The sequence below is a fragment of the Centrocercus urophasianus genome, unplaced genomic scaffold (genome assembly GCF_019232065.1).
Source record: "Centrocercus urophasianus isolate 14NV4802_14NV808 unplaced genomic scaffold, USGS_Curo_1.0 seq_29, whole genome shotgun sequence".
NCBI lineage: Eukaryota > Metazoa > Chordata > Aves > Galliformes > Phasianidae > Centrocercus > Centrocercus urophasianus.
In genome coordinates, this window is record NW_024884855.1 from 5,959,149 (window position 1) to 5,985,569 (window position 26,421).

General features: G+C 37.9%; 2 protein-coding genes across 6 annotated transcripts in view; one reads left to right on the top strand and one right to left on the bottom strand.

Moving 5' to 3' along the window:
- NDE1 (nudE neurodevelopment protein 1) overlaps window positions 1–1,754 on the bottom strand; it is a 16,572-nt gene extending 14,818 nt beyond the window's left edge. Inside the window, exon 1 of the mRNA XM_042827568.1 lies at window positions 1,589–1,754. The gene's annotated coding sequence lies outside the window, so the exon portion shown is untranslated. The remainder of the gene's footprint in view (window positions 1–1,588) is intronic.
- On the top strand, window positions 1,720–26,110 carry MARF1 (meiosis regulator and mRNA stability factor 1). 5 transcript variants are annotated; one of them, XM_042827562.1, is made up of 27 exons: window positions 1,720–1,737; window positions 3,303–3,510; window positions 4,944–5,606; window positions 6,496–6,670; window positions 7,138–7,364; window positions 8,135–8,252; window positions 8,962–9,134; window positions 9,905–10,339; window positions 10,964–11,124; window positions 11,209–11,370; window positions 12,022–12,211; window positions 12,688–12,866; window positions 13,746–13,826; window positions 14,138–14,374; window positions 15,087–15,206; window positions 15,551–15,726; window positions 15,948–16,168; window positions 16,883–17,025; window positions 18,320–18,453; window positions 18,962–19,164; window positions 19,638–19,865; window positions 20,547–20,777; window positions 20,876–21,088; window positions 21,770–21,830; window positions 21,926–22,066; window positions 23,024–23,194; window positions 23,671–26,110. In XM_042827562.1, exons 2-27 carry the CDS (start codon window positions 3,364–3,366, stop codon window positions 23,901–23,903), a joined length of 5,223 nt encoding a protein of 1,740 aa, XP_042683496.1. In that variant the 5' UTR covers window positions 1,720–1,737; window positions 3,303–3,363; the 3' UTR covers window positions 23,904–26,110. The 5 variants fall into 5 exon arrangements, with proteins under 5 accessions (XP_042683496.1, XP_042683495.1, XP_042683500.1 ...); XM_042827561.1 differs by lacking the exon at window positions 1,720–1,737 and adding an exon at window positions 1,912–2,001; XM_042827566.1 differs by lacking the exon at window positions 1,720–1,737 and adding an exon at window positions 1,912–2,001 and having other exon boundaries at window positions 4,944–5,090.
- Window positions 26,111–26,421: the final 311 nt, after the last annotated feature.

Sequence of the window (26,421 nt, forward strand, 5' to 3'; positions counted from 1 at the left end):
ATGGTGAGCAAAGCAATTATACTTTCAGGTCAGATATTCAGCAAATTAATTGTATTTTGAGGTCAGACATTCAACAGAAGTAAATGGAGACAAATTATTATACAACTATTTATAGGCAACTAAATTAAGTATTTAACAAATCATTTAACAGCAGTTTGCAGTTGTCATTGCTCAAGAATGTTTTCAATGGCTAAGTTACAGAAAGTAAATCATGTGCCATCATACTATGTCCCCAACAATTCGAAAATTCATACACTGTTTGAAAGTTAGGGACAAATAATGTTTTATTTCAATTCTTTCTTTGAGGATAGTATGAGTGCACAGATGATATCAAAAGTGTACCCAAACATTTTTAATAGTTCTCACCCTGAAATGCTGGTAAAGTATAGAAAAATTTCTGAGATTTCAGAGGAATCTGTTTAGGCTCTCATCTGGTTCCAAAACAGCATAGCAGATGCTATGAGACGCCAGAGGCTCAGAGGTGCTGCTGTACACAAGCAGTAAATATTAACAGAAAGGTTCTTTAATTATTGTGGAATAATTGCTAAAGGTGACTTGGAAATCAAACTTAAAGTAACAAGTTTACAAAAGTAAAGCATTGTGCACACATTAAAGAAAGGTGCTAAAGCAAAGTGCAGCTGTAATGCAAGGAACCCAAGAAGATCCCTAGGCAACCTCAGGTGTTGACAACATCAGTGGAGCTTGATGTGCTGACTCTACAAGCAGCACGAAGGGTGGAACGGAGTGAAGATACGGCAGCCAGGCTCTGCGATACCACCGCTGGGATGGTGAAGCTTAACCACAATGCTTAGTATTTCCAAAATCCAACCCCGTGGTGCAAGATCTTAACAGATACATTTAAATGGAGTGAAATCAACAGACAACTTAAATAGTTGATGAATGACACTGGACAACATAGTGATGTTGGCAGTTATTCTGCAGCAGGTTGCCACAAGAGTTGGTTATTGATGATAAATTTAAAGCTTGCTAGCTAAAAGGGAGGACTTTAAGGAAATCAAATGGATAATGAACACAACAGACCACAGATCTAATCACAGCACCGTACTGCTGTGTAGCTTATTGCTATCCACAATGCAATGCACAACAATAAACTGTATTTATAGGAGGAAGTTGGCTTTGCTGCAAATACTGAGCAACTGAACACAGAACCATGAGCTTTATGGCTGGAACATGATCTGATCACCAGCAGTCATCACAAATGCTGATGTTTTTGAGAATTACTGGAACCTGTAACAAGATGCAACATAGTAGAACTCCACATAAAAACTAAAAGGAAGCACTTAACATCAGCGAAAGCTAATTCTGCGTGTGTAAAGATGGTCCACAATTCTCTGCAGTCTTTAAAACTGGATTTGCGTCTGCTTAAGAAAGGAAGAGATTCTCGTGACTTTAAAACCCCTTTGAAACCTTGAACAAACTGACAAAGTGAAAAAAACTGGAAAAAGTGAGAAGTGAGAAAAACTGGATTTGGATACGAGCACTGTCACTCTGAGCTTTGCTGGCGGCTGCAATCCACTAAGAGCGAAGGTAAAACGAGGACTTAGCCAAATATCACAGTGTCACTTACGCCGAAAGACAGCGCCACGTGAGAAAGCCCGCACCCTGTAACTCCCCTCGCCTCCAGAAGAAGCTCGGCTCCCAAGAAACAAGTCCTGGCTACGGAAACTGACACCATACTTCTGTCCGGGTCTTGTAGGCAAACAGCCGCGCCGTGAGGTAACTCCGCTAACTCCGCTACCCCCGCTCCACAGCCCCGCCCCGCCCCGCCTTCTCAGCGCGCCGTGTAAAAGCCGCCGCCCTCAGCCCAGCGGGCAGGAGGGGGGAGTGTAGTGTTACGGCAGTCGTCTGCGCGACAGCGGGCTGCTTTCCGGCGTTCGGCGGCGCTTGACGGCGGAAGGAACAGCGGCGGGGGGAGGGAGGACAACAAAGGGGTGTGAGGGCGGCGGAATGTGAGGGGTGGCGGCGCCGGGGGCGGCTGAGGTGAGGCGGGGGTCTCTGGAAGGGGCGGCGAAGCGGACGGGCCGTGCCGGTCTCGCGCGCTCGGGGGCCGCTCCCGCGGTGGGGACGGCCGTGCGGAACGCTGCGGCCCGGGGCTGCCGGGGCCCGCTTCCTTCGTGAGTTGCGGCCGCCTCCACTGGGGGAGCTGCCAAACGGCCCCGGCACAGAACTGCCCGCGGGAGGAGCGGCCGTTTGCCCAGTAGTGTCGCGGGCTGCGCCTTCCTCCTGGGAGCGGGCAGCGGCCGGGGCTCGGTGTCGCCCCCTGGGCTGGGTGCTGCCGGGAGCTGCGGGTCTCGAAGGCGAGGCGCGGCCGCGGGGGGCTCGCCTGGCTCCTGTCTGTTGACTTATTGTATTTAATCGTTCTAATTCGTAAGCGGAACGGCTCTGTTGGGTATTATCAGACTTCAGAAGTGGCCTACTCGAGAGTTCTGGAAGTTTTTAACTTAATATGTTGCATTATGTTGAAGTGTTTACGGATGGTATGAATAAACACTTCTGATTTGTTTGGGTTTTTTTTTTTTTTTTTGAAGAAAAAAAATTGTTTTTGTGGTTAAAAATAACGTTGGGACAAAGTCGGTGTTATGGGGTGTAGTCCTTGAGGTTTGTGGTGAATGTTAAATGTGAAAGACCATGTAGCTGTAGTTTAATCAATGTGGCCCATAGTTAAAAGGTATGGAGCCTTCATTTCTAATTGTAGGTTGTTCTGGTGGAGCATCGTTTTGTCTTGTGGTTCCATAAAGCTGAGCCGATGCAGTGGGACTATGGAACTGCCTGGGAACTGAAAGGAGTGCCTGTAGATCTTTATGATTTAAAAACTCAGGTTGTATTATTGAATTACAGCATTAAGCTGTGTGCTTAATGCGAGTGTATGTAGCTCTTTGAGTGAAACAACAATGAATATAGAGGCTGAATCTTCTAGCTGAGATCACTTTCATCTGGTTTGTAATCAGTGAGCTAGTCTTGAAAACTTACCCCTTGGCTTCTCTTTCTGGGAAAGTGCCCTGGAAGTTTCTGGGAGTTGTTTTATGTCAACAGCAATGCATTTCTGGGATTTCATAGGTAATGCCTTGGGCTTAAACAAGCCTTTCTTTAGATTCCATTACCTATATGGCAAATCATGAGGTGTATTTCTGTAATAGACATGAATAGTCAAGGCTATGGCCCATGCATAATTAAATTTGCGATAAATAATGCAGGAGTGTGATGTAGCGGAATTCATAAGACCACTGTGATCTTGTCTTCCTTAATCTGAAGTAAAATGTTTGGGTTTTTTTTTTCTTTAGCAGGTGGAAAGAATGAAAGGAAGGAGGGATGGAAGAATGTTGAACCGTTTTGCTTGGCTGTATGATGGAAGGAAACAGGACAGAGAACCTCTGTAATAGATCTTTTGGATGGCTTCAGCGACAAGAGAATGATGTTAAACCATGGCTCTGGAAACTTTCTAATTGCTTTTCTGCTGCTGAGAAGACTTTGCCTTGTAGTGCGAAAACGGTAATTTTTTGGTTTGCAAAAAGCGTAGCTGATAAACTGGCACAGAGCAGTATTCCTAACTGTGGTGTTGTGACTAAGAGGAGTGAGTAGGGAGGGCAGAAAGAGCAGACAACAGTTACTGTGCTGTGAACAAGGTCTGCCTGGAAGCTTCAGGTCTTTAGTTGTGCCCCCAGCTCTCTGCAGCTTTGGTGAAAAGCAAATTTTGCTTGACCATTTTTATTCTACAGTTGCATGTTTGGAGTAATATAAGTTATAAGTGTTGCTCTTGGGAGCTCCATGAAGCTGTTGCCAAAGAGTGGAGTAGGAAAGTACTCTGTGCTTCTGTGTCTTACTGACTTGGAGAGATATGTATTGGTTCGTTGTGGATGCTACTCTTAATGAATGTCCAATAATTCCTAATTTTCTTTCTTCAAATGTTTCTGTTCTATAACTGTTCTGTACTTTTAAGATATAGAGTGCTAAGGGTTAGAAATAATAGTCTAACACTTGTTTAAGCAAGCAAGCTCCAGCAGTTAATCATGCTTGTTCCATCTGTCTTTAGTTAAAAGGCAAGGGGGAAATGGATGGGCACAAATTGTTTGTTGTTTCATGCTTAGGATGGTAGGAGGGGAACTCCTGTAAATTCTGGAGCTGAATACATTAATACTTTTAGGTGGTGTTTTAGCTCTTCTTCAATACATAAGATAAGCCAGGTAATGGTTTCAAACTTCAGTAACCTATTGCTCATTGCTACGTTGTATGCAGCGCTCAAAGTTCAATTCAGAAACTGAAAGTTGTTTCAAAGTACTGATCTAAAGCCTTGGAACAGCTGTATGCAGGCTTGCTGCACTGACTTTCATTTCTGGTGCTTCTCATAACCTTGCTTAGTTTTCGTTACAGCCTTTGTGCGTATGTTTTGATAGCTAAGAGTAGGCAAAAAGCACATATAGTTATAATGAGAGTTTAGTCTTCTGCCCTCTTTTTCATACAATTTCTGATTTTTGAACTCTTAGTCTTTTAATGTATTACTTTGAAAGCTTTAATCGTCTTTTGATGATTTTTGAATAGACTTACTTTTGTATCTCCAAACTGTAGCTTTTTGTTAGTTTACATTTTGTCCATTTGGTTTACTCTTAAAGATTCCTTTTTTGCTTTATGGCTGCATAGTATTTCTCAAACTTAGCCAAATAGTTTTCTGCTTTTCACATTCTGTTTTTTGACAGAAACCCTCTGTTTGGCTTATACATCTTTTTTTCTTAAATCTCATTGGTACTTACATACCTCAGGTTGCCATGTAAAACTGGCATGTTTTAAATTAAATCTGGCACTGATATTTTACATGTTCAGACAGTGAGATAAAGAGAACACTTCGAACAGTTCAAATATGTGCAGTATTTATATTAAAACATTGTTTTATACATGTTTCTGAATGTAACTGAGTCTTCATTTTTCAGAAAGATTACATGGAGAACCAGAAAGGTGTTGTAGAATCGAAGGATGCTTCGTCTCATAATGCTGGCTCTAAGTTATTTCCAGCAGTACCGCTTCCTGATGTTCATCCTCTTCAGCATCAGCAAATACAGCTTTCTCCTGGCCCGAAAGTAAGCTGCTGTGCTCATGGCTCTGACTCTTGTACTCCACAAATGCATTGTGGTGTTGGTGATGGTAGTGTGATTCACCCTGGCACAATACTAGACCCAAAAAGCACTGGGACGATTACTTGTCAAGTAGGGTCAGGATTTGGTTTCCCTTCTGCATCTTCACTGAAGAACCCTCCAGCTAGAAGCAATTTGGCAGGTATTGCCAGTGAATTCCCTGGCATGTGCATAGAAAACAGTGTATCTTCCTATCAACATCTGCCCTGTTGTGGAAAACTTCATTTCCAGTCCTGTCATGGTAATGTGCACAAACTGCATCAGTTCCCAGCCCTTCAGAGCTGCACATCTTCTGGTTATTTTCCTTGTTCTGAATTCACAAGTGGGGCTACAGGCCGCTTGGACGAGCATATTGCACAGTCGGAGCTAACATCACATGTGTGCGCCAACCCTTTGCACCTCAGTGTGGCACCTTCCGTTTGTTTAAAGGGCTCTCACTACTGCAGTGACTGCTTGAACAAGGTTTGTACGCGTCGTGTTTCTTGTTTATTAAGTGTGGTATATGGTTAATGTTGTAATAATAAAGCTTGAGCAAAATGCCAACTGCCACGGGTTCCAGTTTCCATCTTCCTTTTTGGTGGTGCATGGCTCACATGTAGTGGAATCCCCTTGCAGGCTAGCTCTTTTCTGAAGCAACATCCAGCTTAATGAGAAGATGAGACGCAGTGTATCTGTAGTCAGTTATGACTGAATTCAAAGGATGGTTCTTTCCTTGACAGATCCAGATAAGATTTTCTGTAGTGGTGATTCAAAAAAAAGCTGAATAACACTTAATGAGTGCCTTTGTGTGCTGATTAGTAAAGATCCATTTGTAAGTCATCATGAAGGCTTTATGGGTGTCCTTATTTGGTTTGGTCTTGGTTCACTCTTTCCAAACCTGTAAGTTGTGCTTCAGTACTAGTTTGGTACTCCTTAGAACTTGAATTAATAGGAAATTCAAGTGAAATAAAACTCAGCTTTGCAGGATGTGCTACTCAGTTTACTGTAGAAATATTTTCATTTCAGTAAATTTATAAAGTTAAGTGAAGTCAGTATGTTTTGATGAGAAGGTGGGAGTTGAGCCTTGCACTCTTAATTGTGTTGATTTCACATGGTAGGTGATTTTTAGTACATTAGTAACTTTTCAAGATGGTGTGTCTTCATATGCGGTGTTAAATAGGATCCTTCTTTGCATTTGAAAATCTGGAGCATAGTATGCTAGGGAAGGCTCTAGGGCTGGAAGCATCCTAGTTAAATAACTTGCTAGAGTGCTTTTGAACTTGCATTCATTGTAGAAGAGGAATTGAATGTTTTTAGCCTGAAGTTGTGTGTTTGTTTATTAAATATCAATTTTATGAAACTGTCCCAACAGCCAACCAGAAACAGCCTAGTTGATGCTGCTAAAATCTGGCCAAATATTCCTCCACCAAATACGCAGACAGCACCTGTTTCTATCCCAATATGTAATGGCTGTGGAACCCAAGGAACAGGAAATGAGAAGAGTTTGCTACTAGCAAGCAGTCTTGGCAAATCACCACAGAACTATGGTAAATGTTTGTTAGAAGCTTGCACTCAGTAGCCATTTTCCTTAAGAGAACTCACTGTGACAGTACTTAAATTGCACTGTTTTCTGGGAACTTCTATGAAGTTACAGACTAAGCTGTAGATAATACCTTGTGTGTTCTGCAGCATTATAGCTTGGATTCACCTGTTTTTAAAAGCTGATTAACTTCCTACGTACTTCATAGTTTGCAGTTTTGATTTTGACAGTTGTATTTTTAAGATGGTAAAAACCAGAAGGAGTTCTTAAGAAATTTGAATTTCTTTTCTAGTTACATGTAAAAACAAGTTCTTCACCCATGCTTTAAAAAGGATTTTCTTACTCTAGTGTCTGTTCCCTTTGCAGATACAGTAAAGGCATAATGTTTACACTTACTATAACCTTTTTGAGTGTATATATAATGTGTTTTTTTCATATTGGGGAATTAAGATGACCTGTGTTAAACCTGTACAGGGTCTCCAGAAGTTGCAGTAACAGGCCAAGTCCTGGAAAACCTCCCTCCCATTGGAGTCTTTTGGGATATTGAAAACTGCTCAGTACCCACTGGCCGTTCAGCTGTAGCAGTTGTACAGAGAATTCGTGAGAAGTTTTTTAAAGGTCACAGAGAAGCAGAATTCATCTGTGTGTGTGACATTAGCAAAGAAAACAAAGAAGTTATTCAGGAGCTGAACAACTGCCAGGTATGAAGAAAGCATTACCCTATTGTACTACTTGAGAACATGTATTTTAATTCAGTAATGTTTCTACATGGTATTCTCATGTATTATCTTTCAAAACTGTGAATGTGGCATTAACTAGGAAGCTTAAATGTTTTAACTTCAATTAGTGAATATTGTGCTGGTTAATGAGGATGGATGCAAATGAGTGGTATTGATTGGGACACCTTTTAACAATTTGCTTTTCCTTCAGTAGTATCTTTTCTTGGTATCTGACTTTTTCTGTGCAGGTTTCTACTTCACAAATTCTCACTCATAAATTTGCAGATGTGATAGCAAATTCTTTGTTACTGGCTAGTATTAGTTTGATTTAACCTAACATTAGCTTGTTATTTGTAAAAAAAAAAAAATAAAAAAAAAAAAAAATATATATATATATATATACTTCTGTGAGGTAAAATGAATTTATAAGAATACTTAGCGTGTTTGTCAATCAGCTATTTAAAAATGAGTGTTTGTGGAATATTTTTATATTAGCAGCATATACTTTTAACATATGCAAAGCATGGAAACTGAGTTGTTAACAGAATAGTAGAAGTCATCCCTAAGACACTGCTGAGCAACAAGCAGTGGAGCTCACTGCTCTTTAGAGCAAATTGGCATCTATATATATTGCAAATCATCAGATGCCTCTTAAAGAGAAGCTGCAAGGGAAAGCTTGTAAACATTTTCTTAAAGTTTGATCTAGCACAAGTTACCTTCAGGCCCTTGAGAGTATTTCTGCATTTCCACAGGTGACTGTTGCACACATCAATGCCACAGCAAAGAATGCTGCTGATGACAAACTCAGACAGAGTCTTAGGAGGTTTGCTGATACACACACTGCACCTGCCACTGTGGTTCTTGTATCAAGTAAGTGTCAGCAGTGCTAATCCCTGGCACAGAATTCTGTTCTTCAGTAATACTTCTGCATGTGACAGAGCGTCTCTCCTTTCCTACAGTAGTGCTTAGAACCAGCTTTATCTGAATTGCTATATTAGAATTAATGATTTTGTTGGCAACATAGGAAAAGTTTGCACAGTAAGATGTTTTAGGTAAACTATCACTGGCATCTGTCAAATGTCATTAGATAATGTTTATAAGCATGTCTAATGTTAGACAGATTCAGTATGAACTTAAGACACAATTGGTTTTACTTTAAAAGCAGAGTAAGCACCTCTTAGTTAAAGCATTTGGAGAGTTATCTGTAGTATTGCAGCAGATAACGCAGCTAAATATGTCAGCAGCTCAACCATAATTGCTGTGTATTTTGGGTTCCTCCCTCAAGTTGTAATCCACAGTAGGTTAAACATCTATTTGTTGTGAAAATTTACAGTAGCAGTCAAGTGCCTTGCTGATAGGTTGCTAGAAAATAATACCATAAGGAAGTCCAACTCTGAGGTGGAATGCTAACTGCTGTTCTGAATTACATCTATTGCAGTCTTGTTGCTGTTAGTGCTTTTTCACTGGAAGTCTTCAGGAATGCATAAAACTTGACAAGTGAAGTCTAAGGTTCTGTTTGTTTAATCCATGATTTGCACTTTTTCCAATGTGTTCTTGTTTGTTTTCCCCCCCCCCCCAGCGGATGTGAACTTTGCTTTGGAGCTCAGTGACTTGAGACATCGGCATGGTTTTCGGATAATTTTGGTACATAAAAACCAAGCCTCAGAAGCACTCTTACATCATGCTCATGAACTTGTTTGTTTTGAAGAGTTTATCTCAGACTTGCCACCAAGGTTACCACTGAAAATGCCGGTAAGGTTTTATGTTCTTAATTCAACAGACACTTCCAAGTGTCAAACCCATCTTTCTCTATCCAGAGGAAAAGGAGGCTTAAACTATGCATTATTTTCTGATGAGACATGTCTGCTACATGTTTGACTCCTGTCTGTAATTTAGTTACTAATGAGTGTTTGTATGCTTCCTACATTAAGAATAAAAGAACCAAGTGTGTTACTGAAGTACAACAGCAAGATCCTGTGCTTTTCACTAAATATTTTATTAGGTAATGTATCTTACATGTTTCTGTCACTGGCAGAAAGTAGGGTAAGAACTTAGCAGAGTACGTTAAGATAGTCTTGTGATGCTTTCGTAATAGAAACTGGCTTAGTTAGTTGTTTTTTGTTGTTTTTTTTTTTTTTCCCCCTCTTGGTAATGCTATCTGGATTTGCTGTGTTATCTCTGCTCAGGACATAACCTTTTCTTAGAAGGAGCTTACTTAACTGTATGTATCTGCAGACTTACATTACATAGCATTCTTACATTGCAATTGGGGTCTGTTATCTGAAGAAGTAATCAGGTATTGATCCATTAGAGTTTGTGGTTTGTTTTATCCTTAAAACATGTTGAAGATGAAAGTTTCAGAACTTACCTTGGTATTAGGTTTCTAAATGAATTGAAAGTTGTGGAAATGTTTTCCTTTTTGCAAGGTAGAGCACGTCAACAGAATCAATGTAAAACATACTGTTTTGGAACAGCACATGAGTATTCTGACATAAATTAAAAATCTTACTCCCCTGAAACAGGCATGCCATACATTATTGTATGTGTACAATCTGCCAACAAACAGAGACAGTAAAAGTGTCAGTAATAGGCTCAGACGTTTGTCAGACAACTGTGGAGGAAAGGTCCTGAGTATTTCTGGAAGCAGTGCGATTCTCCGCTTCTTAAATCAAGAAAGTGCTGAACGAGCTCGGAAGCGAATGGAAAATGAAGATGTTTTTGGCAACAGGATTGTTGTTTCTTTTGCTCCCAAAAACAAAGAACTTAATGAAACAAAAAGCTCAAACTTTGTTGGAACTGAAAAGGTGAAGTCCCCCAAAAAAGTTAACAGGAGTACAAAGCTCTGTATCATCAACAAAGATGGAAGTGATCAGTCTTCTGGTACCAAAGGTTCTGCTGGGAGAGGATTACAGAGTCATGGATCAGTCATCAAACCCACAAATGTTAAAAGCTTACAGGTATTGTTTTGTTCTGCCTTATTTAGTTCCTTGCTTTCTGTCATGTTTTGAGGATTGTTTCTATTAGAGTTGTGTTTTAATTTGTCAATCCTATTTTATGTATAAACTAATGTGTTCCTGCAGGAGATGTATATTTGTTATACTTCTGCTTGGAAAGCATGCAGTGAGTTTGAGGGTGTTTTTTTTTTGTTTGTTTGTTTTTTTTCCCTCTCTAGCTATCATGTTTTTCTTCATTTAGAAATACTGTTGATATTTCTGAGTTTTGGATCTTATGGCAGTTTTAACTTCTGTTGTAGAATCATGAATCAGACTGGCTTGAGTTTGAAGAGACCTTGTAGATCTAGTTCTGTGGGCAGTGTTGATCAGGTGGTGTTGAGTGCAACACTGAGTGATCAGCTTCTCCTTTTAAAGGACACAAGGACAAATAATACAGTGTAGCAAAAATACTACTTCAGTTCATTATTGACCATTTATTGCTTTCTGTCATAGAAAATGAAATACCTCCTGGCTGAGGTTCCAATGACAATCTAATTAAAGAAGGAATTTAGCTTTCCATCATAAGGAAAGGAGTATGGCAAGGAATGTATGGTGCTTTCATGCTGACCTTCATCCTGTTCTGTATAGGAGCTATGCCGCCTCGAATCAAAGACTATCAGTAGAAATACTGAAAGCCAACAGGAACATCTACGAGAAACTCCTCAGAATAACTCTAATGCAGCAGCTCCTGTACCTCTGACAACAAAAAAAAGTGGAATTGGAGAGTCGTCCTGTAAAAGTAGTTATAAGTATGTTCAAAATTAACTGCTAATGATACCTTTTAATGTGAATTATGCAACATAATGAATTTTTTTGTGTGTATTTGTAAATAGGAAAGAGACTTCTGTTTCCAGGAGTACTACAAATTCCCCTGTAGATAAAAAGGATAAAGATGAAGCTGTATTTCAAGTCAGCTATCCCTCTGCTTTCAGTAAGCTGACAGCCTCAAGACAACTCAGTCCTCTATTCATATCTCAGAGCTGCTGGTCATCTCGGTAAGTTATCTTACTAATTTGGAAGGTGCAGTGTGACCAGCGTGCTAGGCCTTTGCCAATTTCTGTGTTACTTCTTGATATCTGCGTATGGAATTGCCTATAGTAGACCTACTGATGTAGTAATACTAATTCGTGTGGATGCAAAAAGTTGTTATAGTGCTAGCTGACAGAACCCATGTCAGCTTTTATCAGAGACTTAGTGAAATAATTTCATGTAAATAATTCTAAAGTGTCTGAAAAATCTTCATGGGTATTAGCCACCTTGTCTCTTAACTTCAGAGACATTTACATTCCTAGTATAAACTTCTCCAGGCCCATTGGAGGCCTGAATATCTTCTGTCAATTACTTAAATAACGTGAATGTGTTTGCTTTTTGATGTGTTCCTAAAATGGAAGTAAGACCCAGAGCCAAATGCATTAAATTGGGTCCCTTTGAGATATCAGTGACTTTTTTATCTTCATCATAGGAAATACTTTGTTCTGGTTTTGTTTGTATGAAAGTTGTTTTGCATGCATAAATACATGCAGTAGGTAACTGCCTTCCAAGTGCTGTATTTGTGCACTTGATGTGTGCCTCTTTGAGCTGTTTCAGTATGTACATAAGAATTGTGCAGTAACTACTTCATTTCATACATGTTTTATTTTACCCAGGAGTATGTCTCCAAACCTCTCAAATAGATCATCTCCACTCACGTTTAATGTAGTAAATCATACCAGTGGTACAGACTGTCCTGATCCCTTTGCAAATGGTGCAGATATTCAGATCAGCAATATTGATTACAGACTGTCCAGAAAAGAGTTGCAGCAAACTTTACAAGAAACTTTCTCAAGGCATGGAAAGGTAAAGGGTAAAATATCTTCAGTAAATCTCTTTTTATATACTTCCTGTTTGTATCTTTGTTTGTGGTCTGGCTTTAAGTGAGCAGGACTAAGAAGCTATCAAAATGAAACTTCTACACAGTACTTTTTAACAAAGTTTGCCTATTCTCAAACAAAAAACCCTTGAACATCTCAGTGCAGGAAAACAATACAAGTAGAGGCTGTTTGTGGTAATGCTACTTGTGTGGTCTGTAGATGATGATATTCTGCTATTTTTTTTCATACAGAAGATGGTACCTCTTGAAGTACCATGGTCTTGCCTTGTGCAAGGGTCATTATGTGTTATTGTTTGTGCTGTCATGTTGGCCTTGGCTTATCTTACTTCCTTTTCCACTGGGTTTTTTTTCTTGGTAAAAGTAAGACTGATACGCTTGTCAGCTTTGCTTAAGTTAATATTTAAGGGTAAATGCTGAAGGTTGTGTGTGTTTTCCCTTTCAGGTAAAATGTGTTGAGCTCAGTCCTCATACAGACTACCAGTTGAAGGCTACAGTGCAAATGGAAAATCTGCAAGAAGCAATTAGTGCTGTCAACAGTCTTCACAGATATAAAATTGGCAGTAAAAGGATCCAGGTCTCACTAGCAACAGGAGCTGTTAATAAATCACTCTCTCTCCTTAGGTAATGGACGTTCCCTTAATTGCCATTGTGCGTCAGTAATTAAGAATTAAAATACTGAGTAGAAGAACTATAGGAAAACCAAGTAGAATCTGTCTAATCACCTGATGCATGGGCTAAATACAACAAGGCTGACAGTTTTCAGTTGAGATTTTTACACTGCTTATGTTTAAAGAGACTCCATCTTTTCGTAGTAGGGTGCTTATGCTGGACATCAGTTACTATTTTTGTAGTACTGTATGCCTCAGTGTAGTTTTTGCAGCTGAGTTAAGAGCATACATCCGATGTCTCCATAAGATGCATATGAATTGTCTCTTTAAGGAAGAAATACACATTTTAATCCACTCGCTCTTTCAGATCGTTTTCTATGTGGAAGGTACTACTAGAGTATAATGCTAGTGCAAATACAAATATTTTGTCCTTTTTTTCTTACTGAAGGAAAGCATAAGAAAAAACTCTCAATTTTTGCCTTAAAACACTCTGGTGTGTGGTGTATGAAGGGTTCTTCAGTTCTGTTGGTATTATGTAACTTACAACTTCATTTCTTGCATTTTAGTTCGTGCCATTTCAAAGTTCTTAATGTAAAGATCAGGCTGGTAACTTTTTATACTAAGGCTGTAATGTTACATTTTATGGATACTGAAACTCTTACTACTGCCTTTGAAAGATTCTGGTCCTTCAGAGATGCCAACCAGAAGAGTTACAAATAGATACTGTTTGTACTCCAGTGATGTGTGAAAGGAAATACAATTTGTCCTGTTAACATGCTTTTAATTCATGAAATATATCTGTAAATATCTCACAAACAGGGCCAAAGATTACATAGCTGTTTCTAATATTAAATGTTATTTTTTTGTAACACTGCAAAACCTTTTTTTGCAGCTCAGAAACTGTCTCCATTCTTCAGGATGCACCTGCTTGTTGTCTGCCTGTGTTCAAGTTCGCAGAAATCTATGAGAAAAAGTAAGTTCTCAGTTGTTTTTAGTAGGTATATCCCAGAAGAATTGAGTTTTGTGGCCATTTACTGTAAACAATAGAAACTAACCCAGTAGGTGGTGTTTTGCTGTTAGGTGTTGCAGCATATCTGTGAAGAGCCAGTGACTGTGATACTGGCCTTTGTTAAGGGGTCATAGTTGTAGTGTTCCACTTTTATTTATCGCCAAGTAGAAAAATTGGTTTGTACTGACCAGTTTCCATAGAGTTGTTTCTACAGTGTTCCTGTTTTATAAGCATAAAATGCAAACTTATCATGTGGACTAACTTTTTTCTTTTAGATTTGGGCGTAAGTTAACTGTATCAGACCTGTACAAACTGACTGATACTGTGGCAATCCGTGACCAAGGAGGTGGGAGGCTGGTGTGCCTCTTACCCAGCAGCCAAGCGCGGCAAAGTCCCCTGGGATCTTCACAGTCACACGATGGTTCATCAGCAAACTGTAGTCCTATAATATTTGAAGAGTTGGAATATCACGAGCCTGTTTGTAAGCAGCATTGCCTGAATAAAGACGTTATGTAAGCTGTGTATAAAATATTACATAATACTGTGAAGTACTTGAACAGCATTTTACATTAGCAGCTGTATTAAAACTGAGAAGGCTTTCATATAACATGTCTGGGTTGTTATGTAGTTGTATTACAATAACTCGGTTGGGCAGAAAACAGATAACTGAATTTTCTGGGCAGTTCTCATGGATCTGCCTTCTCGGCAAAGGCACTCTTGATACAGCTGCTAAGCATGAATGCTGCTTAGAAGCTGAGAGCTATGCTAACCTTCTATTGTGACATAGGGAAGGTTATATGTACTTCTACTAGCTTGAAGATTACTATATAATTATAGCAATGATCTACTTTTGTCCTTTTGCTATCTTTAGTAAATCATTATTCATAGTGGGTTGAAGGCTTCCTGAAGCTGCATAATGAATCATTTATTTTATTCAACAGCAGCTGGGGTGTGCTACTGTTGCAGTTACTAGGTGTTCACTTGCCACTGGCTGGCATTTGTTGCTGTGCTGCTACACATTTAGTCAAATGCTGATATAAACTTAGCCTAAATGTTTGTCTTCTGGAAAATTGTTATAGTTGACTTCTTAATGAGGAAAAGATTAGAGGTGCTTGTGACTGTACTGTAGCATTGTCATGCAGAATCACTATAGCTGTGCACAGGTATAATATGCTCAATCTAAGCATTGAATTAACCTATTAAATTGGTCTCTTCTTATTACAGTGAGCATGAGTTTGATCCAGATTCTTACAGAATCCCTTTTGCAGTCTTGTCTCTGAAGACATTTGCTCCCCAAGTTCACAGTCTTCTACAGACCCATGAGGGTACTGTGCCTTTGCTAAGGTAAAATAGTTTAAATTAGGCTTTTAGTGTAAGGGCTGAAATCATAGTATCTAAAACCTTATTGATGGCTGTTGTAATGCTCTGAATCTACCTGCTGGGATAAAATCTCTAGGCCTTGTATGTTTGTTTGTCTTTATAGGAAATGAATTCCTTATGAAATTATGAATTTAAGATCTGAGTGCAGAAATAAGTAAAATTCAAGGTGTCTTTCAATACTCTTTATAAAATGAGTTCTGTGATCTATTAGTAAACTACTAAAGCCTTTTTCTCAGGAATATTAACACTAAGACTGTTTTTACAGTGGTGTTTTAGTGTATAATGGAAGCTTTCTTCTCTTTCCAAAGCTTTCCTGATTGTTATATGTCAGAGTTCAGTGATCTTGAAATGGTGCCAGAAGGCCAGGGTGGTGTTCCTTTAGAACATTTAATTACCTGTGTTCCTGGAGTGAATATTGCCACTGCTCAAAATGGCATTAAAGTTATTAAGTGGATACATAACAAACCCCCACCTCCTACCACAGGTAAACAGTTCTATTTATGGTCTTTTTTTTAATGAACCTCTTTACTAAAACACTTCAACAGTTATACAAGTCATTTTATGCTATTCTTTTTAATTTAATTTAGTTTTAGCTTAATTTCCCTTTATTTTCTTGTTTTTTGGTCTTTGTCAGAAATCTGCAGCAATTAGTGAAAGACTATTAATGGAAAGCTCAATAACAGACTTCTTTTTTTTTTTTTGTAGATCCTTGGCTTCTACGTTCTAAGAGCCCTGTAGGTAATCCACAACTTATTCAGTTCAGTAGAGAAGTGATAGATCTACTTAAAAGCCAGCCATCCTGCATCATACCTGTCAGTAAATTCATCCCAACATACCATCATCACTTTGCAAAGCAATGCCGTGTGTCTGACTACGGATATTCCAAGTTAATGGAGTTGCTGGAAGCAGTGCCTCATGTCCTGCAGGTGAGCTGTGGTGCTGCTCCTTTGTTTAGAGAGCTGTACTTGTATGTTGAACTTCCTGAAACGAGTATGTTACTGGTTGTTATAATGTAATAAATCCTATGGAGTTTCTTTTCAACCTTGAAAAAGGTGGTAATTGAACCTTGGAGGATATCTACTTTTTTAAACATATTCTATTTCATCTTTATTCTCCCAACCTTCCCCCAGAAGAGCTGTGGAAATTACTAGTTTATTCTAAATTTCTGGTAGAAAGTTTGAAGCTGCTTTAGTCTGTATCTAGTGCTTGGGTAAAGTAGCAATTGTGCTGTCCAGCATAAGAACACAGCAAGCATTTGAATATCAGTAAGTTAGTCTGTGTAACTTGTGGCTTGAGGGATTTCAGTGTGAAGTAACACATTATATGGCCTTACATTAAAAAAAAAATAAATAAATAACATGACCATATTTTGTTTTGAACACCAGTTGGTGTCCAAGCTGGGGCTTTAAAATAGCTGATTAATTTCATGCAACAACTGCAATAGCACTTATGAAGGAAGTAATTCTTGGTGGCATATTCTTCCATATACAAAGTGTATGGCTTCACAGGCTGCCTTTGAAAACGTTCTCCTCATTTTTATCCTTTTTTTTAGCCTACCTATATTAGAATTGGCTTCCGTTTTTAGCATTCTATATAAATTTTTTTTACAAAACAAATGATTAGAAAATCCTTTCTTTCAGATTCTTGGTATGGGTTCCAAGCGCCTGTTAACTCTAACACACAGAGCTCAAGTGAAACGCTTCACTCAAGACTTACTGAAGCTTCTGAAATCCCAGGCCAGTAAGCAAGTTATTGTAAGGGAATTCTTACAAGCTTATCATTGGTAAGTTATCTTTTGATTAAACAGGAAGAAACAGGCATGTCTTTACAATTGGGAATCAGTGCTTTTAATCTTAGTATATTCCATCTTTGCAATGTGGAATTTCAAACTTTTAATTAAAATTAAATGCTTTACTAGGCTGTACTGCTTTACTTTAGCTTTAGATTTGTTTAACATGCTCAAAGCTTGAAATAGAACTAATGAAATGAAATAACCTATTTGAAGCTGTGAGGTTGAATTTAAGTAAGCAGGTTGTAATATTTTTACAATATGAACAGTTACAGAAAGATGTAGCATTAGTCTTAAAAATATGAAATAAGTAGACTGACAACATACTAATTCTTAATTAGATCTAGTGATGGCACAAGAATGAGCATGAGTAACAGCTGTCTTGCTACTGTCAGGAGTTGCATGCTGCTCTAGTATGGTTTAAAAAACAAAACAAAAAAAAAACCAACACAGAACAAAGAAACCCAACCAGGTTGTTATTTTTTAAGGTGCTTTGTGTGTAAGTTTCCTTCCTCTGAAGATAGAAAGCAGCACAGTGCATGCAGTGAAGAAACCGAAACATCTGAGTACTCTGTGTGGCCTAAATCTGCAGATGTGCTTCTGTGCTGTGTAGCAGTTCTTCCTATTTGGAAATGCCCACTTATAGTTATATTTCTTTTAAGGCAAAAATGTTATTGGTTGCTGCTTAATCTACTAAATGTGTATCTCCCTTATGGTCAGCTCTGGTAATTTCCTGAAATGCTTTTGTCTCCAGTAGATTCTTTTCAATCTGGGAAAAAAGAAGTAGGGGGAATAAATTCTTTTTAGTATATTGAATAGTATTGTGAATCTCAATAAGGTGTTTTTGAAGACAAGTAGTCTCTGCCTTCTCTTGATCTTACCCTGTTTAAGAAGTATGCATTTTAATTGAGCAAATACAGGCTGTTAAACATGTGACCATATATAGTATGATTGTGTATTCTTAAATTGCTCAGTCAAGTTGTCTGTTGTTGCTTTTCACTACTAGTTTAAGGAGTCCAGTTTCTTTAAGGAGCCCTTCTCTTCGAGTGGCATGTGAGCCATTGGTGTAACCTTTTATTTTTTTCTGATTAAAGTGGATAACTTGATAACAATACACTTTCCTTTTTTCATATGCTGGTAATTACTGGTAACATGAAGATTATGCCTATCTTGATAGCATCTGAGGCTTATCTAATACCATTCTACTGTATGTTAGCTCAAAACATTCACACTTTTTGGCATACAGAGTGTATTAAAATTTGTTATACTTTTTTTTATAAATTTTCAGGTGTTTCTCTAAGGATTGGGATGTTACTGAATATGGAGTGTGTGAACTGGCCGATATAATATCAGAAATTCCAGATACAACTATCTGTTTGTCACAGCAAGATAATGAAATGGTAATTTGTATTCCCAAGAGAGGTATGTCAGTGTACTATTTCTTACTGTTATCAAAGAAGTTATGCTTTGAATATTTTAAAACTGGATTAAGTAAAACATAGTGATGCTGATTTGCTTTTGCTGTTGTTTCTACTTTTATAACTATTTCTATAACAGTCAGGAAACTATGAAGTTATAAAAATAAAGAATGTTGTTCAATAAAGAAATTGGTAGGAAAGCAGATAATAAAAGCAAAATAGTGCTGCTACTGCTGCATGCAGTTATGTTTTATGTGGCATGATTGAAGACTATTTGCTATGCAGAAATAACAAGCTCTCTAATATTTTGCTTGCAAAGAAACTAAAATACTGATCACCTGCTTATTTTGGGCTTCCCATGTGTGATTTCAGGACAGGTCTTTAACATCAAAAGAGAACATGACCTGGTTTGATGAGAGAAATCTGAAAATCACCACATTTTATTATTGCTTTCTACTGCGTTTTGGAATAGTTTGGTATATAGCTATAGCTTTATTTTTTCTGATTCTTAGAACGCACGCAGGAGGAGATTGAAAGAACCAAACAATTTTCGAAGGAGGTGGTGGACCTGCTGCGCCATCAGCCCCACTTTCGAATGCCCTTCAGTAAATTTATTCCTTCTTACCATCACCATTTTGGTCGTCAGTGCAAACTCGCTTACTATGGTTTTACGAAACTACTTGAACTCTTTGAAGCCATACCGGAGGTCTTGCAAGTAAGTTCTAAAATCCTGAGCTGTGTTAAACATTTAGCTGACAAGATCTGCACAGCTGGTTGTTACAGCAGGGTTTACTTCAGTCTAAGTTAAACTGTGTGCTTCTAATGCTAGCAGGCTGTTCTTAAAACTTTGGTGTAGCCACGTAAGTAGTAACTGCCCCAAGGTTTTAGTGTGTTGAAGTTAGTCTAAGAAAGTCAAATTATGCAAACTGTATCACATCTCCAGAATTCAGTGCATCAGGGCTAAGTTTCATTCAAATTGTGTTAGTCTTGCTTAAAGTTAGCTAGCTATTGTCTGTTTTGTCACTTCAGAAGCTATACTGCTTCTGCTTGCTGGTGGTTGTCTTACAAGGTAGCTGAGCCCTCCTGCATAGCTAATGACCATCTGCAATTGCTGAATTTTAGTTGCAGATGACTTTTTCAGTCAAACAAGGTAACTCACTTTTAACAAAATGCAATTTTGGTTTGTAGGTATTGGAATGCGGGGAAGAGAAAATTCTCACACTCACAGAGGTGGAACAAGTTAAAGCAGTAGCTGCCCAGTTTGTTAAACTGCTCCGATCTCAAAAAGACAACTGCCTGATGATGGCTGACTTACTGTCAGAGTACAGTAAAACGTTTGGATATGCGCTGCGTCTTCACGACTACGATGTTAGCTCAGTTCCAGCTTTAATGCAAAAACTTTGTCATGTTGTAAAGGTAATCTCTGTCTTTGTAGTTAGTCCTTTACATATTACATACTCTTTTAAAGTATTTCCCTCTCTAAATGTGTGCTTAATTATGTTCTTTACAAATTATTTCATTAAACTGAAGGATGATTCTAAAGGGATTTAAACTATATCTTCAAAAATCCTTTGTTCTTGCTGACTTTCTTGTTGAAATTCCTCCACGCTTAAATTTTTTAGTTGTCTAAGTATTTTAAAGAATAGAAATTGTCTTTTATACAGTTCAAGTCGGGTGAGAACAAGTACTTATTTCCTACCATAATAGCAGGTCTCAGCCTCTTGATGTTTTCTATTTCACTTTTTTTATACTGATTTGAGGCTTTGACTCTGAAAATGTGTAAATGTTGTATGTCTGTAGAAAAGGAGGGTTTACAGCTATATAGATACAGATGTGTTTTCTTAGTTGCTTCCATGCTGTTATTTCAGCAGATGGTGATCAGGCTGGAGCTTAATCAGGTTAAGCTGGAGTGGAAAGGGAAACAGAATTGTCTATGTGGACAAAAACTAGTACTAAAATCTTGTATTTAAAGTAAACTCTGTGTGATGTTGGGTTTATTGGTGTTTTAACTGGAGTAGTATCAGATATTTATATGTATCATGTGATGTTGTTAACTTAAGGATCTTTCCTGTCCCTAAGTCGAATTAATTTTTGTAGGTGGTTGACACAGATTCTGGCAAGCAAATTCAGCTGATAAATAGAAAATCTTTGCGGACTCTCACTGCCCAGTTACTTGTCTTGTTGATGTCTTGGGATGGAGCATCCTTTCTTTCTGTTGAACAACTTAAACAGCACTATGAAACAATCCATAGTGCTTCTCTTAATCCGTGTGAATATGGATTCATGACCTTAACTGAGCTCCTGAAGAGTCTTCCTTATTTGGTTGAGGTAGGAAAGCTCTATTTCTTTCTGTATGTTATACTTTTAAAAAGGTGTTATAACTAGAGGATATATAAACTTGTGCTCATTCTTTTTTCTTCTTCTAGGTTTTTACCAATGGTGCAGAAGAAGAATATGTGAAACTTACGAATCTGTACATGTTTGCAAAGAATGTGAGGTCCTTACTTCACACTTACCATTATCAGCAGATTTTTCTTCATGAGTTCCCAGTTGCATATAGCAAGTACACAGGAGAGGTGCTGCAGCCCAAAGCGTATGGATGCAGTAACTTAGAAGAGCTGTTGGGAGCAATTCCACAGGTGTGAAAAATTGTTTTGTACAGTTACATTGAGATTTCTGCATGAAAAAAAAACAGAACAGCTGATGATTCTGGTATTAGTGAGAATTATTGGTATAATGATAATCTCCAAATGGACTTGTACTAGTAGCATCTTTAGTAGCTTCACAAAAATCTTTGTTATATAATTTAAAATTGTTTTCATCAAATTCTGCTTAAGAACTGTTCCCAGAAAGATCACAAACATTCTTGGCATCTTTATCAAATCAGAATTTATGTTTTAATGAGGAGCTGTACAGTACTGAGGTTCAGTTTTGCTTAACGTAGGTTATTGCTTTCAGGAGTGAAAGGCAATGGTAGTTTGTCACAAGAATCATGATGGAGTTTTGCTGTGGCATGTGTTAACCTAGAACACTTAAATGCAAGGACAATTTTGTGACACAGCTCATGGCTTTTTTTTAGTAAAATAAACTTTAAGGAAAGTAACAAAGTGGAAATTCCTTCTAGTTCTGTGATTTGCCTTTCATCTTTGGTAAGAATTATTTTGAAGATTTTACTTGCATAAAAAATTGGCAACATATTTAGTTGGCAACATTTAGTTTACTCTTAGAAGTTTCACTGCAAGGATGGATGAAGGCAGTGAGTAAGCTGTTCTAGGCTTTGAGACTAAGATGTGCTGATAATTCTACTTTTTTCTCTGTAGGTGGTCTGGATTAAAGGACATGGCCATAAGAGAATTGTGGTACTGAAAAATGATATGAAAAGTAAGTCATTTCAATTTTCAGTCAGTATCTTGGTTTCCTTTTTTCTTTAAGAGGTGACTTCAGTAAATGAACCAAATGAACTTGCCTTTTTGTAGCTCGTTTTAGCTCACCTAGTTTTCCCCCTGCTGATCATGTGGATGATCATGGAAATCAACTTGATGACCATAATGGACATATTATGGAGACCCCAGGATCAACCTCATCAATGGAATTAAGTCTAGGAACACCTAGCAATGGTAATGCAAAATTGATTTGTATAAGAAATTGCTTATCTTTAGGGAAATAAGCAGAGTAAGCAAAGCAGCATGGGGAAAGCTGTGTGAGTTAGTAGGTAAAATATTTGCCAGAAATGTTTCTTGGCTTGAAAGCTGTTGATCTTATTCCAGGCTGTATAGTTATGTGTCCTTTTGACAAGGGCATCTGTTGTTCTCAGCTCTATCAGCATGTATATTGCCACTGCAAAATTGTTTCCTGTGGATTTTAGTGGAAGTTTCATCAGTCTGTATGGGATAAAGCTAATGAGAAGCTGGTCAGTAGTGGTTTCTGCTAGGACTGTTTTTATCTCCTACCTCTGGTGAGAATTCAGTGATCTTTCTGGTTTGGGTTTTTTTTTTTTTTCCATGTACATACTTGCCAGTTCTGATGGCAGTCCTGTTAGTGTTGGTCTGACTCCTAATAAAACAACTAGGATATACTGAACTCACAGTTTGTCTTGCAGTGGTCTCTGGTTGGTTCTTTCTTTTTATTACCTCTAGTTTCAAGAACTTGAGGTGGTTCTTGAGGTGTAGAAGTCTAGGCTTGTGCATTTTAGTAAGAGCAAGTTACTTTATTTTGAAACCTTTGACTTAATTTTCACATTTAAACATTGGTATGTAAATAGCTGATAAGATATCAGTAACTTTGCAGGGGAGTTGTCTGGTAAGTGACTCCTCTCTGTTCCTCAGCTATGTTTGTTACTCAAGTTTGGAAAACACCAGATTTTGCTCTGGGGTGTATTTACTCAGACAAGCACTAAGTGTAATATAGTTTTGTTTTGTCGTATTGTAATTAAGTTTAGTTAGATGCTTTTCAACCTAACAAAGTGAAGTCAGCATGATAGCTCCTAAATCATTATGTTTGAGGAGTTTGCATTTAGCAGTAATTGCAGATACCAGCTTACAGATACCTTGAAAGATGTTCCCTTATTTTTGTAGCTCCTAATCAAACCGAGCAAGAACTTCTTTGTCTCACAAATACATCTCCTGTTGACCTGTTGTGTGAGCCAGTTCCTTCCTGCTTACCATCTCCCCAGCTGAGACCTGATCCAGTGGTTCTTGAGTCTGCTGACCTAATTCAGTTTGAGGAACGTCCTGTACCCCTCTCTGGTAGGAGCTTGCTTGCCTTATTGTGTTACTGTGGTGGTTTGTACATCCCACAAAACAGAACATAAATCTATATATCCTCCAAAAGAATGTATTGGAGGCGTTGATGCCTTCTGTGAGATGCTTTTGATTATTGACAATAAGTGGCCTTCAGTGATACTCTAGGGTGACTTCTGTAGGCACCTTATACTCCCACCACTGAAACTGCATTTTGCTAAACTGTAGCAGCCTTTTACCAATAAATCCATAGGGCTTTTTGAGCACTGAGAACTAAATTTAACCTCTGAGAGAGTATGCAGTACAGATAGTAGAGCATAAAGCAAATGTCCCACCAGTTGTAGAGATGAACATAACATACTTCCTTGTTTTGACTCAGGCCAACGAGTTCTTTTGAACTCTTCTCTGGTAGTAGATAATTGGGGTATTCCCTTTTCCCGAGAGCAGTGCATTAATAAGTTGAATTGCTTTGCTTATTTTAGAGATGATGATTTTAACAGAAGAAGAAAAACAAAGAATTGTTACCACAGCTCAAGAGAAATTGACCTCTGGTTCTGTGGCATCTAGCACTGCAGAGAATACTTCAGTGCCTCCCTGTCACTCCTCTGAAACGCAACTAAACAAGGAAGCAATGGACAGCCCAGCCAAAAAGCAACATAAAAACAAGGTGAAATTGGCAGCAAATTTCTCACTTGCACCTGTAACAAAGCTTTAACTCTTTCTTTGAGTGTGGAAACAAATACCTATGACTCTGCACAAAGTCAAGCTATTTGCTAGCCCTTATGTATTTTAAGGAAAGGCCTAGAAGAATCAGTTTGTATTTAAGTGTGTTCTGTGAAGATTTTGTTCATTGTACACTGAACACAGCTATTAGCAGAGCAGAATTTTTTCTATTATTTTGGAAAAAAAAAAATCCAGCTTTCATTAAATTATTCTTAAATTTTACAGTTTTTCATAAATGTGTGTTCAGTAAGAGCAAAACATGAATTGAACTGAAACAGAGCAGATTTTATTTTCCTTAAGCCTCGTTGGTGGTGTAATCATACATGTAGCATATTACACTCTATAGGCTGTTGCTTACTGGTATTGTTTCAGACAGTATTAATGCATGATCTGTCTTTCAAAAGCCTGTTAAGAAGTTTTAACTTGCTGACCTGCAGTGATAAGAGTGAGGGAGTTGATTGTCCTCCAGGGGATAAATGCGTTCTCTGCCCTTTCAGATGACTGGTAGCTGCATTGTAAGTTCTGGGTTAAAGATGTCTGTAGGAGATTATGTGGACTTCTTTTTTGTAAAAACTTGTTTTAAATATTTTCTGTACTTCTCAGTTCCATTTAGGAGCTTCCTAGGACGCTGATGTTTTAAGCTTCCCTTTTAAGTTTAGTTCCAGTCTGGCATGGATTTGGTTAAGGAAGAGACTGTCTTGGTGTCATGAGTTTGAGATACAGACACACGTTTTACTGTGTCTAGTAATGAAGTTAAGATGATTCTGATATTTCTGAAATATGCATTGAATGCATAAATGACAGATAGTGGAGCAGGTCCTATTAAAATGTTTTGTGCTGGAAGGTTTTGATGCTACTTTCACCTGTAAGGAAAGTTCTAACTACACGTGGAAAATCTAAGGTTGTTCTGCTTAACCTTATTTTCAATTTTTAAGCATCTTTGGTAAATGGGAAGCTTATTCTTCAGTGTGCTGTCTTTTAGCTGTGTCTGTTTTTATTCTGAAACTTACTCCTGGTGTTGGAAGCTTTTTTCAATTTGTGGTATCTTGTGTTGGCTTTTCAAAGGGCCAGATTTGGAAGAGAGATTAAGCCAGTGGATAACCTCAACTCTAGTTAGCAGTGTGTGAGACTTCATACCCATACTGGGTAACCATGGCATTTACAATGGGTTGTATTTGCCAGGCAGCAAATAAATTGCTTGATGTATTGAAAGAACCTGTACCTGAGGGATCCCACTGGCCAACTGTTTTTTTTTTAAGGTGGATTCTATTGTAATATGCAAGGAATGAACATGGGCTCTAATTTGTCAGCCAGCAACAGGAAATGCCACTGAATATAATGGCTATAGACAGAATTTTACTAGTTGAATTTTGTTATAAAATCTTTTAAATTTAGACTCTCGTTACCTGTAATAAATTTATAGCCATTGTGAATGCAGAGAAACACTTGGAAGTTTTTCTGAGCATTGTGGCACAGTATCTGAGTCCTTAGGAAATCTCTGCAGACATCCTGCTATGGAAAGTGAAATTTAGAAGTAAGCTTTCTTGGAATGCTTTTAATAAGTTTGAGTTAAATGCAAGAATATCTGCTTTCACCTTACGTTTGATAAAGTTGATGCTGAGCACTTAGATTTTTGTTTCAGATGAACATATGTTGGAGAAAAAATATTTTCATAAGTTGCAGCTCCAAGTTATCTAAAATACTGAAGAACCGGTTCTTTGCTTCAGAGAAAAAGATGATTTGTCAAAGTGAGTCTGGTTGTTAAACCATTTATGGAGGTCAGCATATCTTTTCTGGGTTCATGTGATTCTGATGAAATTGCTGTTTGAAAGTAATAGAATAATACTTTTGAGAAGTTGTGTTCATAGTGTAACAAAATAGCTATTTGAATTGCAATATATTTTTTTATCCAAAGGGTTAAATGAATGATGTGACTTACAGATTTAAAAGTATTACAACCATGAAGTTCTTTAACAATTAAATGTACTACTTCAAATTCATGTCTGTTTAAAAAAAAAAAAAAAGAAAATTGTCACTGAAGCCCTCAATTTATGCACTATCTTTTTCTTGGAGTGGGAGGGAGAAGAAATTCTTTTCTTAGCTGTCTACTTTGTTTGGACACTTTATTTTGTGGCTCAAGTGCTGTTTTGTGTGTTGGGACCAAACAGTTGTGTCAATAAAATTTTCAAGCAAGCATAACTCTTGTCCTTTTCTGAAGAAATAGAGGGGGGGAAAAAAGATAAACTGTTCTAAAGTCCTTAATTCACTCTTACTCAGTGTTTAATTATCCAGACAGAGCAGAGTGCTAACTCTGAGGCTCAATGACAATGAAAGAAATTCCTTGAGTCCATAATCTATTCTGGAGAATGAGTGTTTCAACACTTGCAGTTCTGCTATTACTAGATGCACTTAGTCATTCTTCCTGTTCCTCATCAGCATCAATTATGGCTGCTTCTTTGAAGGAACATCTTGTAAGAGTTCTGAAGGGAAAAAAGGAGCGAAGTATAAAT

Excerpts from the sequence above, each read along its gene's own strand:
- MARF1 (XM_042827562.1), top strand. The coding sequence starts at position 3,364 with ATGATGGAAGGAAACAGGACAGAGAACCTCTGTAATAGATCTTTTGGA. Across the intron at positions 6,671-7,137 it reads CAAATCACCACAGAACTATG|GGTCTCCAGAAGTTGCAGTA; the intron begins GTAAATGTTTGT and ends AAACCTGTACAG. Across the intron at positions 8,253-8,961 it reads CACTGTGGTTCTTGTATCAA|CGGATGTGAACTTTGCTTTG; the intron begins GTAAGTGTCAGC and ends CCCCCCCCCCAG.